Genomic DNA, 18,958 nt, shown 5'->3' on the forward strand with positions numbered 1-18,958 from the left:
TCTCTCTCTCTCCCTCAATCTCTCTCTCTCTCTCCCTCTCTTTCTCTTTCTCTCTCACCCTCTCTTGTCCTCTTCTTAGTAAAAACAGATACAATCAATCTTGGAAAGAGAATACCACCTCTCTATCTCATCCTCCTCCTCACCCTGCCTCTGGGTTAACGGATACATACCACCTCACTCTTCTATCTTTGGTTCTTCGAAAGCTTGAGTCTCTCGAATCGCTTGTTGCTTCCTCTCTTCGTTTTACTACATTTAAATTCTTTATTTTTTTGTTGCTGTTTCTTCCTGACTTTGTACAGCACAGCATCTCTGTTTTGTTCTGCCTTTTCTATCAATCTTTTAGCCCTTTTTTTTTTTTTTTGAGGTTACTAGCTACAGGTGACACTTCAGCTTTCCCTTTGACTTGAGCCAGACGAAGCAAGGAAAGGGGGAGAGGAAGAGAAGAAAGCCGTCCTTCAGTCAAGCCTTTCCTCCAAAATCATCAACCAATTCAGGTATTGTGTCTCTGCCATCTGCACACATTTTTAGAATGTATTTTTTCTTCTTGCCATTAATTGACTAATTCCTAAGCGCTGTACCATTTTCTCCACCATTCTTCTCTTTCATCCTTTTGATTGATTTGCTTCTGCTTCTTTGCTGAGACATCATCATTTCATCACATTTTCTCTGGCATGGTTTTTTTTCCCCGCTGTGGGCTTATTTATTTATTCATTAAATCTCTGTTGGTGTTTCATTTATCATTTAGTGGTGTGTAACACTTGCACCGGAATCTTAGCAGCTAATAATATTTGTCGTTTTGCACTTTCTTTCCCAGCACGTTCTGTTCCCTGTAGATGAACACATTTTATTCTCGACCAAACTTTTCTTCAGAAATGGGACTAATTGCTAATAAGGGCAGGCAAGAAGTCAAGAGAGGATACAGGCTCTAATATTGGAACAGGTGGTGGGGGCGTTGTTGACAGGGCAAAAGGAGGTCCAGTCGACATGACGACAAGGGGCTGGGTTGTGGATGGAGGGTGGGGAGGGGTTTGTCGTAGCTGCCGGGATAAGATGGAGATATGTGGGGTGCAGAGAGAGGGAGATGTCAGTAGAACGGACAGGCAGTATGTGGGACACTGTGAGTTGCACTAATAGTTCAGCGACTCTGAGTCTCTTAGGAGAGTTTTGCCTCCGTATGTGAATTAACCTCCGTGTCTCCTTCATTACACCTCTCCCTCCTCTTTCGCTCTCATACCTGCTCGCTCCATCCTCCTCTGCACTTCCGGGGCCGCTCATCTGTTCTGGATCTTTCTCTCCATCACGTCACTCCTTCACCGCTCCCTACCCTACATCCCATGTGCCATTAATACAACTCCTGTCTCTACCGTGACCCATTACACTTTCCATCCCCCCCCGTCCTTGCTACCTCCCCTCCTCCCTCTCCCATGTTCAAGGTCTTCTGCCTGTACGACTCTGTACCCTCCTTACTGACACTCATTATCTATTCCTCTCCTCTCTACCTCCCTCCTCCCTTCTATTGACCGTACCCTCCAGGCATCATGTCCACCCCGGTCTCCCCTTCCCCGTCTCTCTCCCCGTTGACACTGGCCTCCCCTACATCAGCAGCACCCTCCCCCGGTGCCTCCCCTCTGCCCTCTCCCCTCTCCCCTCCGCCCAGGGTGCCCGTGTTCCAGAGGAAGGGAGCGCTCAAACACAAGAGGATTGTTGAGGTCAAAGATCACCAGTTCACAGCCCGCTTCTTCAAACAGCCCACCTTCTGCAGCCACTGCACCGACTTCATCTGGTAACACACACACACACACACACATATAAATACACATGTGCACGCACACAGCTGCACATTTACACAGAAACCACCCCGGCAGTTCATAAGCCGCCTCCTCAGACATCCCACTACTCCATCTGACTCTGACTTTCTCTGCACTTCCTCCTCTCTCTCAGCAGATCCAGCTGCCTGCTGGAGAAACAGCCCACACTCTGCAGCCACCACACTGACCTGATCTGTTCACATAACCTCACCTCCACACTGCAGCAGCCCACACCATGCAGGATTCACTTTAGGAACTCCATGGCTCACACACACATGCAGAGACGTACAAGCAAGAATTTAATGAGGAGATACTGAGATACTGCTCACTCACACAGTGTTACAGCTCATGCACACACACACAAACGCACCAACACACAGACTTTGTGTGTGTTTCAAACTTTAAAGGGGAACTCTTCCAATTTAGCATGTCACTCCCATTAATTTAGGGAACTCACAGGAGACAGATTAAACAAAGAATGATAAAAATCAATGAGATACTCTGGCAATTAGTCTTTAGTACGGTTCCTAATAGCCACTTCTTACAAACCCCAAGCGTTTACAACACAGACTGTTTTCTTCTCAGAAAATCTCAAGTCATTGAGGTTATTTTCTCAGACTTTGATGAATTTCTCCAGAGCAACAAAATACATCACAGAACTGTTTTTACAGGCGAAGTACAGTAGTAGCTACTCCCCATGAGGAGGAGGCTGAACTCCATGTGTCAGAGCTGCTTTGCAGTGTTAGATTTTTATGCCTGAACATGTAAGTAGTATTTCTGTCATGGTAGCTCCAGGTGGCACTAGATCTTTGTAAGTGACCGTTTTAGAGACTGCTGAAGTGTAAACTTGTTGCTGTCCAGTGAAAACTATGTATCCCCATTAACCAATAGAGAGTTACAATGTTAGACTAATAATGGAGTGAAACTATTGTAATTGTCAATTACCAATGTCATTTTAATGCAAAAATCCCAAACATTTGAAGATTTCAAGTTTTCAAATGGGAAATGGCTGCTGTTTTTTTCAGAGGAGGAGGGGGATGGGTCAAATCATAGTAGTGTTGTTGGCCAAAACAAGACATCTGACATCTTTGACTGGTTTCTCCACTTCTGAAGCTACATAAACCTTTTAAAATTCAACCGTATCACATACAGATTGCAGTGTCATAAAGCTGAAGCCAGCAGTTTTTTCTTAAGCATTAAGTATTTTTGTAGTTGATGTTTGGAGTTTTGTTGTTGTTTAGTTTTCTTAGTTTTCTTTGCAAATCCTGATCTGAAAATCATTCCTCGGTGAATGTCCACTGAAACAACAGCAGGCAGTGTAAACCTCAGCCAAAGCCAAAAAAAGACTGTAGTCATTTAAAATGCTAGTGTAGTGCAGTCTGAAGTGATTATTTTAACTTTCTTATTTCATCCCTCTCACATGCAGGCACGTGAGTGGATCTATAAAACGTGTCTTCTATACAGACAGCCATGCAGTTAGCTTGTTCAGTGTATGTGTGTGTGTGTGTGTGTGTGTGTGTGAGTGTTTGGACATATGGTGAGGGTGTAGGTCGGATGCAGGGCGGTGCATGTGCCAGCAGCCTCTGGGTAGCTTTCAGGACATTTCTCCAACTGGCTGCTGTCTTGGCCGTGGTTGCAGCACTTAGTTCAGGGTGAAAACCCTTTTCCTTCACACAGGATGTCTGAGCAGCAGCTTTCAGCCTGGGTGTCAAAGACCCTGAAGGTATTGGAAAATTAATTAAGGACTATGAAACGACTGCTCTAATTTTAAAATGTAAATATCCTGTTTATTAAGTCAGGATCTAAAAGACGACAGGCTGTACCTTGTACAGCTTCCGCAGTATCAATTGCGTTAAATAGTTTGAAAGAAAAATTGCCTCGTGTCACAGTTTTATTTTATGTGTGGCTGTACTGTACATAATGAACTCCTGCTGTGTTTAAGGGTCATTAGTTCAAAACACTGAAAATCACTGAATAAGATTATACAACTTCAAACAGATCTGGGGACAGATCCAGCAGGCCTTTTTTGCAGCAGACATTTTGACATGTCCAATAAGAACAGTAATGATGGCTCAAGTGTCCCAATAAGTCATGACAGTGTGACAGCGAGCTGGCACAAACAATCCCAGCAGCTAAGTGTAACTCAGCCATCATTAATTTTATCATTTGCGCCTATAGTGTTCCCACTGTGACATGTCAACATGTCCCCAGTTTTTTTTTAAAGCCCTCTTTTCAAAACAAGGTCCAGTTTTCTGTTTTTACCCACATGTATTATTTCATATGCAATTGATTATTCATAATTTGTCCTTAAAACTAGATCATCCAGACTGTTTTGAGGTTTTCTGGTCATTTTTACAGCCGTATTCTGATGGGGGTTATTTTATGGCAACTCTTTGTTTAATTACATGTATCAGGGAGGTTTTTCAAAGCATCATTAAATTTAAAATGCAGTTATCCGCTTCAATGAATTCCCTGTGATATCCGTCCAACAAGCAACACTGTCAGGTCTCTCCAAACCCCCGATACCTGGCTCTCTAATACCCTCTGCTGGTCAAAGAGCAGAACAGGCCTCATACGCTCAGTGCTGCAGACAGAGACTTCTGTTGAATGCCGATCAGGGATCAGATTACCCTCGCCAACCTCGTCTTTAATTATTACTCAGCCAGATGGCGAACTGATTGTAGATCAGTGATTATGGTCAGTTTCCTAGTTTCCTATGAACCCCTGGGCCTCTCCAGTATGATTGTGGAGGAGCTCTTGACGGTGTCTTGTTTGCCTTCCTTTCTAAACCACCTAATCAAAACTTGATTCACAGCAGGCAAGCCGCTGAGTGGACTCTTTAGTCAATCAATGGCTTTAATTATTCAATTAAAGCTCTAAGGAGACACTGGAAACTAGCCAACACCGCATTTCGAGAAACAGTAGAATTGTGTTTGTGTGAGTGTGTGTGTGACAATGATTGACCCTGGTCTACTTGACCTAGTCAGCAGTGTGGCTTTGAAAGGAAAGACACTCAAAGTTCACACATAATGACTTTGTTTATCAAGGTGGCAGTGGCTCACATGTGCACAGTCAGTGGTGTTTTGATGAGATAGAGTTTGTTCTCAACTTGCGGCTGCATGTCTGTTGGTCTTAATACAGCATGGAATAATGCAACAGCACTATCTCTGTCTTCGCAGCATTATCTATTCTCTCCTGGCTGTGAAACAGTCTCAGAAGCAAAAAAAATATTTCACCTCAAAGTGGAGAAGATTGTTTTTGTGTTTTAATACATGTGCCTTTCTCACTCAGGGGCATCGGCAAACAGGGATTCCAATGTCAAGGTAGAGATAAACCTGCTGTTATTGTCTGTTTTATTTCATTTTTTTCCTGCTGTATTTAATCTTCTCAGATTATTTATTTTCAGTGCCACAGATTTATTTCTCAGGATGTTTTCTTTATATTTTCTTTAGTGTGCAGTTTTGTGGTCCACAAAAGATGTCACGAGTTTGTGACCTTCACTTGTCCTGGCTCGGTGGCGGCCCCCAGACCAGATGTGAGCAGATTCGTTAGCACATCCGTCACGGCACTTTCGCTTTCACTTTCCTGTTTTCCATTCTAGTTCAAGATTTACACCGCCATCATCATCATATTTAGCCATCCACTTGTCACCAGGAACACGTGTGCATGACTCATCTGTCATCCTTCACATCACGCAGCCCTGTCCCATCTGTGACGTCTGTACTCATGTCATGTCATCCTACAAGGCCTCAGAGATGCAGGGAGTTGGAGATAGAGAGTGGAGGGGGAGGAGGGTGCAGGTGGAGGGTGGGAGGGACTGATAACAGGGGGAATTAGAGAGGGGGGGGGGGGGGGGAGCAGCAGACTGCTCAGTCGTCTTCTGTGTGGCATTTTGAGGATTTCAGGGAGATTTGTCTTTTCTTCACGTTTTTTTTCTGCCAGCCAAATAAACCGCCTCAGAAATGAGGTCAAGGGGAACGTGTGTGTGTGTGTGTGTGTGTGTGTGTGTGTGTGTGTGTGTGCGTGTGTGTGTGTGTGTGCATATGTGTGTGCATATGTGTGTGAGCGAATAAGGATGAGAGAGTGAGAGGAACACACACAGAGGGAATGAGGAGAAACAGGGTGACGGTGTTTTTAAATAGCGCCTCAGAGTGACAAGGGAGGGAAAACAGTTTGGGAGAGGATGGTGCATTGAGAGTGGTGGTGGTGGTGGTGGTGGTGGTTAGAGGGGTGGGGGGTGGGGGGGTATGATGAGCAGAAGAGAGATAAAAATGATTCATCCCTCTCTGCACAGCATACACACAGTCAAGCACACTCTCACACGCGCAGCCTTGCCTAGATGCACTCTCATTTATATGTCCTCTCCCAGTGGAGAAATCTAATTGGCTTGTCCATGAATACCCCACTCAACATCCCTCCACTAATCATACCCTGAATGTGTGTGTGTGTGTGTTCACAGTCTCTTCCATGGTCAGTGTGCGTGAGAGTGTGAGTGTGTGTGTGTGTGTGTGTGTGTGTGTGTGTGTGTGTGTGTGTGTGTGCGGTTTCTCACTGCGGATTATTTCTGTTGTATTTCAGGACCTGAAGAGTCAACACACATTTAAGGTCCAAACCTACTCCAGTCCGACCTTCTGCGACCACTGTGGCTCGCTGCTGTACGGCCTCATACACCAGGGCATGAAATGTGCCTGTGAGTTTCACCACATACGAAAGTCTAATACAATAATCTGTGTATGCGTTTATATTGAAGGTCAATTTAAGGAACTAGTTTGACGTTTTGGAAGATACCTTTACTCAGTTTCTCAGATCAGATCAGATAGTCCAATACAAAACCCCTTTAAAAACACAACTTCGTATTTTCACTGTTACATTTTTGTACAGATTAAGAAAACAAGAACACCTGCAGGTTTTTGACTTCATACCGAGCAAAACTATTTATCTTCTCCTTCTAATCTGAGCCTGGACAAGCAGGTGAACAAGTATTTTCAAGTGTCACATTAAGAATAGATATACAGTATAAAGCATTTGATTAAGTGTTCTGGGAATCAAAGTGTGTGTTCAGGTTTTTAGTATATATTTAGTAAATTTTAATATATTTAGTATATATTTTATTTTTAAAATGTGACTTCTAATTTCAGATTTTTTTTTTGTCATATATGCATGTGTGTGTTGCTTTTTGTGCTTCATTGTTCGGTGAGGTTGTGACATGAACGTCCATCGACGATGTGAGACCAGCGTTCCCAGTCTCTGCGGCCAGGACCACACGGAAAAGAGAGGAAGAATCCACCTGACTGTGAGAGGAGAGAAGGAGGACGTCTACGTCACAGGTGGGAGCACCTGCTGCAGTTGAGAGAGTTTAAAACAAAAAGCAGGATTACAGCTACAAATTTGAATTTTACAAAAGTGTTTGTGTGTGCACTTCCTATTCCTCCACTTTCTCTGCAGTGCGTGAAGCTCGTAATCTGATGCCCATGGATCCTAACGGCCTGTCAGACCCGTATGTTAAACTGAAATTGATTCCAGACCCGAAGAGCCACAGCAAACAGAAGACCAAGACCATCCGCTCCACACTCAATCCCATCTGGAATGAGAGTTTCACCTTGTGAGTCCGTGTGATGTTTTGATCCAAGGTGGAAAATTTGAGCAAATCAGAGCAAAGAGGTCTGGCACAAAATGTGCTGTAGGTGAAATGAAATGTCCCAGAAACTGAGATTTATGGGTTCAAAATGACCCCAGAGGATGAAATACAGTATAACAGCAGATTGTAGTGCTGGTGGCATCTGAATTTATGTTTACTCCTTTCCTGCCTCTCTGTTTACATTCCCTTGATGTTAAGTAGAAGTAAGCCTCAGAAATCTTTAAAATGACACAAAGCTGAATATACTGTATAAGACAACATCAGTTTTCTGTCGTATATGTCCACACTCAAGTCCAAATAATGCGCATTTTGTTTGTCTCTCCAGCTCTGTGCGTGGTCACCAGTGGGACAGACGTCTGTCCGTTGAGGTATGGGACTGGGACCGCACGTCTAGGAACGATTTCATGGGCGCGTTGTCATTCGGAGTGAGTGAGATCTTCAGGCGTCCCATCAGTGGCTGGTTCAAACTGTTGGCCCAGGATGAGGGAGAGTACTACAACATCCCTGTGCCAGACCCAGACCTGCAGGTAGGAAGCAGTCCGCTCCGCTGCAGGCATGGGCTGATCCTCACAGTGAACAAAGATCAACAGCGGGGGATATTTATACCTGTGTTCTCCAGAGAGTGAAGCAGCCGTTCATTTTTTATCATGCTAATGACCGTTTGTATCTGAAGGCCTTGGCATTGCCTATAATTACTTTCATCTAATAAACAACAGCTGCCTCTGCTCACGCTGGGTCAGGATCTTGAACTGTCCCTCTGCTTACATTTCTATCTGAGAATAAACATCTGAAGATTTATGCCCAGTGTTGTAGGTCAATAATTAGATAATAAATTATATTGAATTATCTTTCACTGTTACACTGTGTCTCCACCAGGGTGCAGGATTGTTCTGCCTGACTGTGTTCCCAATCTAGGGGTAGAAAAGAGTTTGCTCGCCTGGTGTTCATGTTTTTCTGTGTCTGTGTGTGTGTGTGTGTGTGTGTGTGTGTGTGTGCTGGATGGCATGCCAACCATTCATCTTTGCACCCTCCTCCCTCTATCGTTCTCCAGGAGCCTCAGCCAGAGGATGGGACACCCAGCATGCCTCCAGCGATACCTGCGCCACTATCTGAACCGTTCCCTGTAGTTCTGTCCCCGACCCCCGTCCCGCCCTGTCCACCGGTCCACACCCCGGGCCCCAGCAAAGTCAAAGTGGGCATCCTCGACTTCAACTTCCTCATGGTGCTCGGCAAAGGCAGCTTTGGCAAGGTAAAAACAGCAGCCACCAAGACAAAATGTCATCTTTCCCTACAAACAATCAGCACCTCTGATCCAACAGCTGTAAGTGTTATCAAAGAGGCCATTCATGCCGAAAACAACAGCGATTATTCCTGGCTTTAAATCATGTCTTCTATCGATGGACTTGACCTTCAAGTGGCATTTCATACAGCAGCTCCTGGCCGCAGCAAAGCAGTAAAAAAAAAACCTCCTCTCTTACTAACATGCTCATTGTCTCTACTCCCACTGCCAAATGATTCATTTAACCCTTAGCTTCTTTTGTGCTGTCAGCAGTCGTGAGCGCAGGCTGGCTGCCTTCCTACATGCCACATAGACAGACAGACAGACCGTCCTTTTGGAGGTGTTCATTTCAAGGGAGCCTCTGCTCTCCATTTTCTCTTTAATTCCCCAGTAGATGAGCTGTAATGAAGAGAGTGGAGTTTTGAGTCCTTCTTCCTCCTCTGAAATCCCCCTGTGCTGTTTCATAACTGTCAGAGGAGTGTCTACAGAGGACAGGAGAAATAGACTCGACTTACGTAAGATGTGAGAAAAAAGCGACCCAAGAAAGGAGAGACAGACCCCGGGGCTGCTGAGTGAGGGAAAGTGAGAAAGAGACAGAGAGATGGAGAGAAGTGTTACTGTGCTGCAAAAAGTGACAAAATGACCGAAAGGAAACAGGAAAATCAAGAAGGTGAAAGGAATTAAAGTACATGTGGCTGCATTAGTGAGGTTCATGAAAATCTGGAGGACGATGAGTCCAAGTTTTAATGTGAGTTAGTTCTCACAACAACAGAAGAGCAGAGCAGACGTGATCACAGGGAGGACGGCAGAGTTTCTCCCACTGACTGGCAGTTCATCAATAGCTCTGCACAAGCACACACACACGCTGCTCCTTCACCGACACCTTCATATAGGCAACATTGATTTCTGGAAAATGAAAGCGTGTTATTTTCTGTACTATTCACCACTATTTGAAAGTAAAATGAGATCCTTATCCGCACCAGCCAGCGACCATTACGGCAGAGCACTGCAGGTTGGTCAGACAATTTAAAAACAGCGTTGTTGTCAGCACTTTCCGGTGCTCTTGACCACGTCTTTTGCTTTAAAACGTGGGTCATGAGGCTCTTGTTGTAGAAAATTATAGCATCATTAGCTTTCAGAGCAATACCAGCCAGAAGCCAATTTCACAGGAGTGCGAAAATTGCAACTGAATGTGTTTTTAATGTCTGATTAAAACAAAAACAAAAAAACACATGAGCTGCTTCGCTTTATCACTTATGACATTAATGTGTCGTGAAATCTTCAGGCACAGAGCGGCTTTAATTAAACATTACATTCAGTTATCTCCCAAAACTGAACTTGCTTATGCATCTGTCAATTTTAATGTGATGACTTTTCCTCTCTTTTTTTCTCTCTTGCACTATTTTAGCTAGTGAATTAGGAGCTTCACTGTCTGTGCAAAATTATCTATGTCTTCACCATATAGCATTAAAAACTCCCCAGGACAATAATGAGAACAAATGCCACAGTATAAACCAACAATTACTGTCATGGCGCCCTCCATGGCTGATGTTTTTGCTGGCTCCTGCTTGTTTTTTTGAGCTATGTATATGACAATAAACACTTTAAACCTTGAACAACGGGGCTTTAGATATATAATAAACACCATAAAATTGAGGTAATATTTTTACATCAGCAAGCATTAAACATATTTATCAGTCCTACCTTAGCATAATGCTTAATTTCATGCACAAAAATGTTGCTTCAAAACTGGATTGCTTTAGTAAAACAGCTCCTTGTACGTAACTAATAGCAATAACACAATGCAGCCTGCAGAAAAGTCAGAGGTGGCAGCATTACAGGACAGTATATGTATAAAGTTTGATGAGAGAAGATGCATTCAAAAGTTTTGAACACCACTGAGTTAAAATACATTTTGTGTAAATGATATAAAAATAAAAATAGAATAAAACACTTTGTCTCAGCTGATGCACTCACAGCTGAGTAAACCTTAACAGGAATTTCGAAAAAGTCAGTTCTGCTTTTTAGTAATTGCATTCGTCATTCTCGTCTTTTCTTTGCGCCAGGCAGTTGGTGCAGTGTCTAAAAATAAAAGTTTTGTTTATTTATGGATGGCAGCAGTTAAAAGACATACAGTAGTAGCCCCCTTTAAAATTCTCATCACGGTGGCTTCGTCTCTCCTCTCTGTGTCGCTGCACAGGTGCTGCTGGCAGAAGAGCGAGGCAGCGAGCGTCTGTTTGCAGTGAAGGTGCTGAAGAAAGACGTTCTCTTCCAGGACGAAGACACAGAGAGCGCCCTGGTGGAGAGGAGGGTCCTGGCTCTCTCCGCTCGCCCGCACTTCCTAACGTCGCTCTATTGCGCCTTCCAGACCGAGGTGTGTGTGTGTGTGTGGAGAAGGCACACGGGGTCGGTCTCAAATGAGCCACACAACTTTCATTAAATTGTCCATAAACCTGTGTGACATTTTGTCTGCATAGTCCTCCCAGGAGTTGTTTCAGCCCAGGTTGGCCGTGAATTTCGATTAATAAATGAAATAATTAGCTTGCTTTCTTTAACAAGGTCCTCGGTCCTGGAGGAGGGGATTTAACAGATTGCTTTTTAATTTGAACAAGAGGTCATTATGTATAAAGAGTGTGTATATGTGTGTGTGTGTGTGTGTGTTGCAGGACCGTCTGTATTATGTGATGGAATACGTCAATGGAGGAGACCTGATGTTTCACATTCAGATAGTTGGCAAGTTCAAAGAGGCTCATGCAGCGTATGTAGTTAAGAAGCTCTTTCCTTTTACCTTTAATCACTCTCCTCCTCTACAGCGTCTCATTTCCTCTCTTTTTTCTTCCTTTCTGTTCCTTTACATACATACACCTCTCTTAGCTTTGTTCATTATCCGTGGTGACTCATAAAAAGTCATCAACTCAAGTACCCCCCCCCACCGTGTTCCTCCTCCCACTAATCTGATCTCTCCATCTACGTTTTCCCTCCCCCTGGCTGCTCATCTTATCAATAATCTTTGATCAGTCATCTAAAACTAATTTTTTTACTCTGTTGCTCATTTCCAGCTCTCTTTCTTCATCTCTCTGCCTTTCATCTGTTTGGTTACTCGCCCTTTCATCACCCTCTAGAGCTCCATTCCCTCTCTCTCCTCTTTCGCTTGTCATCAACCTCCTTTGAATTAGCTGAAAAATCCTAAAGCAACCACTACTGAATGCCCCCCCTCTTCTCCCACCAGGTTTTATGCAGCAGAGATAGCAGTCGGCCTCTTCTTCCTCCACAGCAAAGGCATCATCTACAGGTAAAGCAGTGGGCTGCTCCTCTGGCACGGCCTGGTTTGGTTCTGTCACTACAGCACACACACACACACACACACACACACATCCTTGTAATGCTATCTTTGTGAGGACACTCATTGACATAATGTATTCTCTAGCCCCTTACCCTAACCTTAACCATCCAAAACAAGTGCCTAACCTTAACCATTACTCTTAACCTAACTTAAACCTCATTATAACCTAAAGTCTTAACCCTCAGACAGTGAAAAAAGTGAGGACCGGCCAAAATGTCCTCGCTTCCCAAAAAGGTCCTCACTCTGTTGGTTTAAAAAACGGTCCTCACAACGTAGTATGTACAAGAACACCCACACACCCACACACACATGACACAGATTCATCATGTCTTTTTGTAGGTAATGACTGTTATGAAGATGTTATCTATCAAAGTGATTCATACCAGTGTGATTTATCTACTTCGTTCTCAGGGATCTAAAGCTGGATAATGTGCTGCTTGACAGCGAGGGCCACATAAAAATAGCCGACTTCGGCATGTGCAGGGAGGGCATGTTCGAGGGCGACACCACTCGCACCTTTTGTGGCACCCCTGACTACATCGCCCCTGAGGTACGCCGCCTCCCCCCAGCCCCTGACCTCCCCCCCGAAACTTCCTTCATTTGTTCCTCAGATCCCTCATTTCCTCTTCTTTCACCCCTTGTTGTTTGCTTGACCTGTTTTTGTGGCGCTGCGAGACGGCGAGCTGCTCCGCGGCAGCTCCTCTCATCCCCCACCGTCCTCTCTGACCTTGTCAGCATTTTTTAATAATTAACTTCTCATGATTCAATTAGCACTGGTGTGTGCTCGTGCTATCAGAGCATTCCACAGTAATCGTGGTCGTCCTTCAGAGACCTTGTATCACTAGTTTTGCCTTTCACTCGCTGCAGCTGACGGATGTAACTTAACGCGTTTTGTCAAGTCTGTGTTTAAACAATATCCAGCTGCCCTTGGTTGCACTGAGACAGTTTTTCTTTGCTGCAATTATTCTTCCCATTCATGCAAGCCGTCAAGAGATCCCTCTCTAACACACACCCTGTGTGAAGGGAACACGACGGGGACAAACTCCAGAGTCCCAAAGTTTATGTGACACTAAAACGGGACTTCAACAGTCTCAGTTTGTCAACTGAAGAGGCTATCAATCAGAGTTACGACCCTTTCAGCACAAAATCCACTCTTTGTGATTTCCCTGGCATTGTGACGAGCTGCAGAGGAGGGATAGACAGACTCAGACCCCTGATGCCTCAGTGAAAGTTTGCACTGTTTTTCACACTGTGGATTTTTTTTCTGACATTACGTATGTTCATATATTCCTCTGTGAGCAAGACAACCCCCTGAAAACTGAGTCAAGTATCTGAACAGGTTAAACATCAGTGCAAATATCAACTCTTGTAAAATACTGAAAACAGTGGAGGTGGTTTTTGCTTGACATCCTCTTGATATGTAAAACTCCTGCATGCTGTATAATATTTGCCTTACAAATTGTCTGAAAAATGTGTGTTTGTGTGTTTCTGTGTGAAGTGATCACAGACCAATTTATTCAGAGAAAGAGTGGAGGAGATTTCCAGCTTGTTTGGTTTGTAGACTCGTAGTAGACAGATACAGTAGAGAGAGAGAGAGAGAGAGCGCGAGAGGATGTGACTGTTGTGCACGTCTTTGATATTGTAAACCTTGCTATGGGACCCCTGGGTATTGACTCTCTTATGTAAACACCCATTGATTCTCCTGCATCTGCCATTTTGGAAGAGATACAATATATTTCCCCAGGGGCTGTGGATTGTTCTCTCATAATTACCCCCCATACCCCCCCCCCTCTCTCTGCACTTAGACACACACACACATACAAACAGGCAAACACAAACACACAAATCCAGATTCATGTGTTGATTATTTGTGAGCTCATTCATACGTTTACCCTCGCTAATGCCACACTTTCTCTTTTGCCGTCTCTCTCTCTTTGCTTTTCAGTCCGTTCACCGTTTGAGTAGCCGACTGTTCAAACTCTGCTTTCTCTCCCTCTCCCTCTCCCTGTCTTCTTTTTTCCCTCCTTATCTCCTCGCTGCCATTCTTTCCCTTTTATCTCCTCTTCTTTTCTCTCCGTCCTTCGCAGATTGTGGCATATCAGCCCTATAATAAATCAGTGGACTGGTGGTCTTATGGAGTTCTGATGTATGAAATGCTGGCAGGACAGGTAACACTCAGCTTAATCCTAACAATAGAGCCTTGTGCACGGATACTTAAGCCTCCGGTACTTGTCCTTTGTAATCACTTCAAAAGACGTTCAAGAGAACTTTAATTTCAATGTATTTGCTTTCAGTTTGCACACAGATCCTTGTGGCTACTCTTCTTTTTTTTCAACTTCTTTCGCTCTCTCTTTCTTTTCCCTCTAGCCACCGTTTGATGGTATTGATGAGGAGGAGCTGTTTCAGTCCATCATGGAGCAGTGTGTCACGTACCCAAAAAGTCTCTCTCGTGAAGCTGTCGCTATCTGCAAGGGAGTGAGACACTTTTCATTTTTGCTTTTCTCATTTCACTTTCAGCACACAGTCAAAATAAATGAATATGTAAGTCAGAAACATTACACAAAATAACATCACATTACATTTTAAATACTATTCAAACATCCAGAAATACTTCTATTCAACTTTTTTTTTTTTGAGAAAAATATAAAAAATATTTCTTGCCTTGTTAAGAATTATATGAGAAGTAATATTTTTGTATCTGTAGGTTTGATTAACACATATTCAATTCTGAGAAAGACACAATAAAACACCTAAAACACTTCTCATATAGCAAAGTTACATCCCCTGACTGTAGACATGTTATTCTTTCCCATTGTTATCACTCTTATCCAGTTCCTGACGAAGCACCCGGCCAAGCGCCTGGGTGGAGGAGAGGAAGCGGAGAGAGAGATCAGGGAGCATCCGTTCTTCCGCTGGATTGACTGGGACCGTCTGGAGAGACTGGAGATCCAACCGCCCTTCAAACCCAGAACTGTCAGTTTCTTTCTTTCTTTCTTTCTTTCTTTCTTTCTTTCTTTCTTTCTTTCTTTCTTTCTTTCTTCCTGTTTTTTTTTCTTTCTTTCTTTCTTCCTGTCTTTTTTCTTTCTTTCTACTCCTCCTCTGCTCTCTGAGGACACTTTTAGGGAATTGAAGCTGTCGCTTTCTTCCATCTGTCTCCTCTCCCTCTCTCTCTGTGTCTCTCTCTCCGACTCCCACGCTTTCTGTCACTCGCCTGCTTGTTTCCCCTTTCAGGCTCCACTTTGTGTTGGCCATTTCATCCCCTCTTCTCCTCCTCATCCCTCCCTCCCTCCCCCTCTCTTCTCCACTCCCCTCTGGTTTCCCTCTCTTCCATCACTCGTGCTGGCTCCCGGAGGTGGGCACCAGCCGACAGTCCAGTCATAATAGGCAGGACCCTCTGACCCTCGGGTCCTGCCTCCTCCTCCTCCCATATGCAAATGTGTGTCATCATTAGCCTGCCACACACCAGTTTGTGGGCCCGTCGGCCAACGCTGAGGTGTGCCTTGAGTGAGCTGGGCATGCTCAGGGGTTAGAGGCCAGGCCCATTAGCTAAATGAGATTCATATCATCCAGCAGAGCTGCTGTCATACGTTGTTAAGGAGCAGGAAAAGAGACGTGAGCAGCTTTCCTCCCACAGTAGGTGTGGTAGAGAGCTCCTCTGAGACACACTGAGGGTGTGGGTGAGAAATAGAGACACGAAGGTGGATTCTTTTTATAAAATGAATAAAGAAATTAACTTTTCTCATTTTGTGTCTCTTTCAGGAGAAAAAGCTTGACTTGAATACACTCACACATGTCTTAATCTTCTTTGTCTGTTCCTTCTTCTGCCTCTTCTTCTTCATCAGGGTGGAAAAAAAGGTGAAAACTTTGACAAGTTCTTCACAGCAGCTCCGTCGGCACTCACTCCCTCTGACCCGGAAATACTAGAAGCCATGAACCAGGAAGACTTTGAAGGCTTCTCCTTCCTCAACCCAGACTTTGCCCCTTCGCCTCTCACTGCTGTTTGAAAATAGCTCCCACAGCCCCTCTGTGTGCACCCACACGGCCCCGTTAACCCCCTAACAGTAGTTTTATAACAGAGAATGTGAACATCCGACACCTCTCATAACCAAATTCTGACGTTTACATGAAAATGCCAAGACACCTTTATACCCATGCAGACTCTTTGATGTATGTATTTCATCTTGATAGTCACAAAATCTGTTGAACAATGCAAACAATGCCAGTATCCTAGATTGCCATAGAGTTTTTGTTTGTTAAGACCTCCCTTAACTTGATATAAGAGTACAGTAGTGTGATTACATACTTCACCTGTTTGCATGCAGTGTTTTTAGAATGAATTACTTTCAGAGACTAGTTTTCTATAGCATAGATTATCCAAGAATGATATATAACATTACGTCCAATTTATTTAAACCATTTTCCACTGCTTTGATTCGAGTCATCATGTGTTGTGAGAAATCAAACGATTACATTTTTCCAGTCAGGTCTTTTCTTGTGCAGCTGTGGTAAACAAATCCAGGTAGTCGGTCACTTTTTGATCACTCTGCAGTTCATATACATGACTAAAGAGCAGGTATACACACAGTACAGTAACTCAGAATCAGAAGCACCGTAATCCTAAATATCTCATTGTGTGTGTGTGTGTGTGAGACAGCTGACACTTTGACTCTGATGCAAGCTGAGCGGAGTAGCCGTTTTTAAGGTTTTCTCTGGCCTGGCGAGACCTCTCAGTTTAACGTCACACCAGTGACCTCAGAGGACCCGCTGAGATGCAGCAACAGTGCAGCGGGCACAATGTGACAGTTAATGTAGGCTGTAGAGCTGCCTCCCCAACTCCTCCCCCAGCTCAGGCCCACTCTGCCTGACTCTGTTGTCACCAGGAGGAAGTCCTCACATTTCCACCAGTTTGACTCGCATCATTTTTCTATTCACAAATTGATGCTTTCCTTCCTATTATCCCTGTGCAAACTGTGGGATTAGATATTTGCAAATTACAATCCATGTGCTCCTGTTGACATTTTGCACTGAGATTTTTGTTTGCAGTAAAAAAAAAAAAAGCCTTTTAGTTATATTCTCTGCAGCTAAAACAAGAGCCTTGTCAGTTTGCACAAGTATAGATACTATACTACTTTAGTGGTGTATACCATAAAGTGTTTTGCTGTGTAATGACGTACTCACGGCATTGATTAGGATGTAATTAAAAGCGAGGCTCACTGGGACTGTTCAATACATGGAAAAATAATAGCAGCACTGTCATTAAACACTATCTGAGCAGGGCAGGTGGCTGCAAACACAGAGTTTAATAATCCCATTTCAGAGCTCTTATCTCACAAACCAGCTGCTCATTTCACACAGTAATCTGTTTGAGTTCCCTAAATGCATTTTTATTATTATTATTACTATTTTGTGTCTGCATTCTGTGAAAGCATTATGAGAGCTCAAAAAAAAAATCTCATCTGGAGGAGCCAAATCTTTCAGTGCAGAGGTTTGTGCTCCTGTAATTGTGGTCAATTGTAAAAGGTCAGAGCCGTCAATCTCTCAGTTTAACTTAAGGTCAAATGTCACAACACACAATACTTCAATACAGTATATATGTTAGATAATACAATCAATAATAGGTAATGCAGTAGATGATTTCTGTATTTGTTTAGCTGAGTTAATTTCCGTTTTCATGTGCTGGAAAAAAAACCAACATTGAAATAAAGTCACTGAAAAAAATCATGAACCAGAACAAGTGTTTCATTCTGTGATTGTTTGTGTGAAGCTGCTGAGAAGCAAACAGGCTCAGCCTCTCGCTTTGTCTTCTCCACACGCCTCCCTGTCACGCTCGCTCCCCTCTCCCTCGCCTTTCACACATACTCACACTCAAAAGTGCAATCTCAAGCATGTGCGCACTCTGCACGCTTTTACACACGCGCCGAAGATGCTGACCCCTACTATTTACTGTGAAACTAGTTGTCGAACCAGCAAAACCAGCTCTCAGGCATCCCTCCTCCTCTGAAGCAGCCCCTCATCCTCTTACTACCCCCCCTCCCCACCCCATCCTGCACATCTGCCCCGCCTACCTCTCCTACGTTCCTCCCTCCCTCCAGCATCATGATGGGACTAATATCCCCGTAGAGATCTGAGTTATAACAAGTTGACCTTCACATTAAAATCTCATCAGCTTCCCATCTCCCTCTCTACCTCCCTCTCTTCCTCTCTATCTGCCCTTCATCTCTCTCTTCCTCTCTGCTTGACTTTTCTACCAGTGTCGCACTGTAAATGCTTTACTGTGTTATTTTATGTCATTCTCTATAAATTACACTGGCAGAATTTATTGTCGTTGCTATTATCTCCTTGAAGTACCCCCGCTGTTGTCTGCTGATACCAGTATCTTGTTCTGTCGTGTCTTCTCTGGGCCTCTACATCAACATTATGATCTGTTTTACACTTTATATTCTGCACTAATGGTGTAGAAGGCTGTGAAAGTGCGAGAGAGAGATGGAGACTCAGCTAGACCAAGCACTATGCACTATTACGTAATCTGAGAAGCTTAAAGTAATATAAAAGTGTATTTTCCACTGTCAAACATCCCACTTTTGGAGAGAACATATGTCCTGATGTCCTTTGTTTGGCCATAATTCTTGTCAAGATGAGATAAGAAACTGAATATAGATTTCTTTTATAGTGGCAGATGAGGCTCTTTAGTCTAGCATGTGTTTCTAACTTTCAGTACAACAATGAAAAGCATCCCACTAATACATATCTCACTTAAATGTGGCATTTGTACAGAAAAGAAAACATTTAACGACAGTTCTCTGAAAGGAAAAATCCTACTTTTTTGTCTTTTTGTACATTTGACATTTAAAAACTAACAACAACAACCTTTGCTCCAACCTTGACTGTAT

At 43.6% G+C, this 18,958-nt stretch overlaps 1 protein-coding gene across 1 annotated transcript; it reads left to right on the forward strand.

The window, feature by feature from the left end:
* Positions 1–370: 370 nt before the first annotated feature.
* prkcg (protein kinase C, gamma) lies at positions 371–17,790 on the forward strand. The gene is made up of 17 exons (XM_085801469.1): positions 371–494; positions 1,534–1,783; positions 5,100–5,131; positions 5,261–5,343; positions 6,387–6,498; positions 7,007–7,135; positions 7,254–7,410; positions 7,772–7,973; positions 8,498–8,695; positions 10,926–11,099; positions 11,392–11,483; positions 11,955–12,017; positions 12,480–12,618; positions 14,156–14,236; positions 14,436–14,543; positions 14,901–15,041; positions 15,911–17,790. The coding sequence occupies exons 2-17, from the start codon at positions 1,539–1,541 to the stop codon at positions 16,070–16,072; spliced, it is 2,118 nt and encodes a 705-aa protein (XP_085657595.1). The 5' UTR covers positions 371–494; positions 1,534–1,538; the 3' UTR covers positions 16,073–17,790.
* The last annotated feature ends 1,168 nt before the right edge of the window (positions 17,791–18,958 follow it).

The sequence above is a fragment of the Trachurus japonicus genome, chromosome 16, assembly GCF_045865225.1.
Source record: "Trachurus japonicus isolate A0001 chromosome 16, Traja_1.0".
Classification (NCBI taxonomy): domain Eukaryota; kingdom Metazoa; phylum Chordata; class Actinopteri; order Carangiformes; family Carangidae; genus Trachurus; species Trachurus japonicus.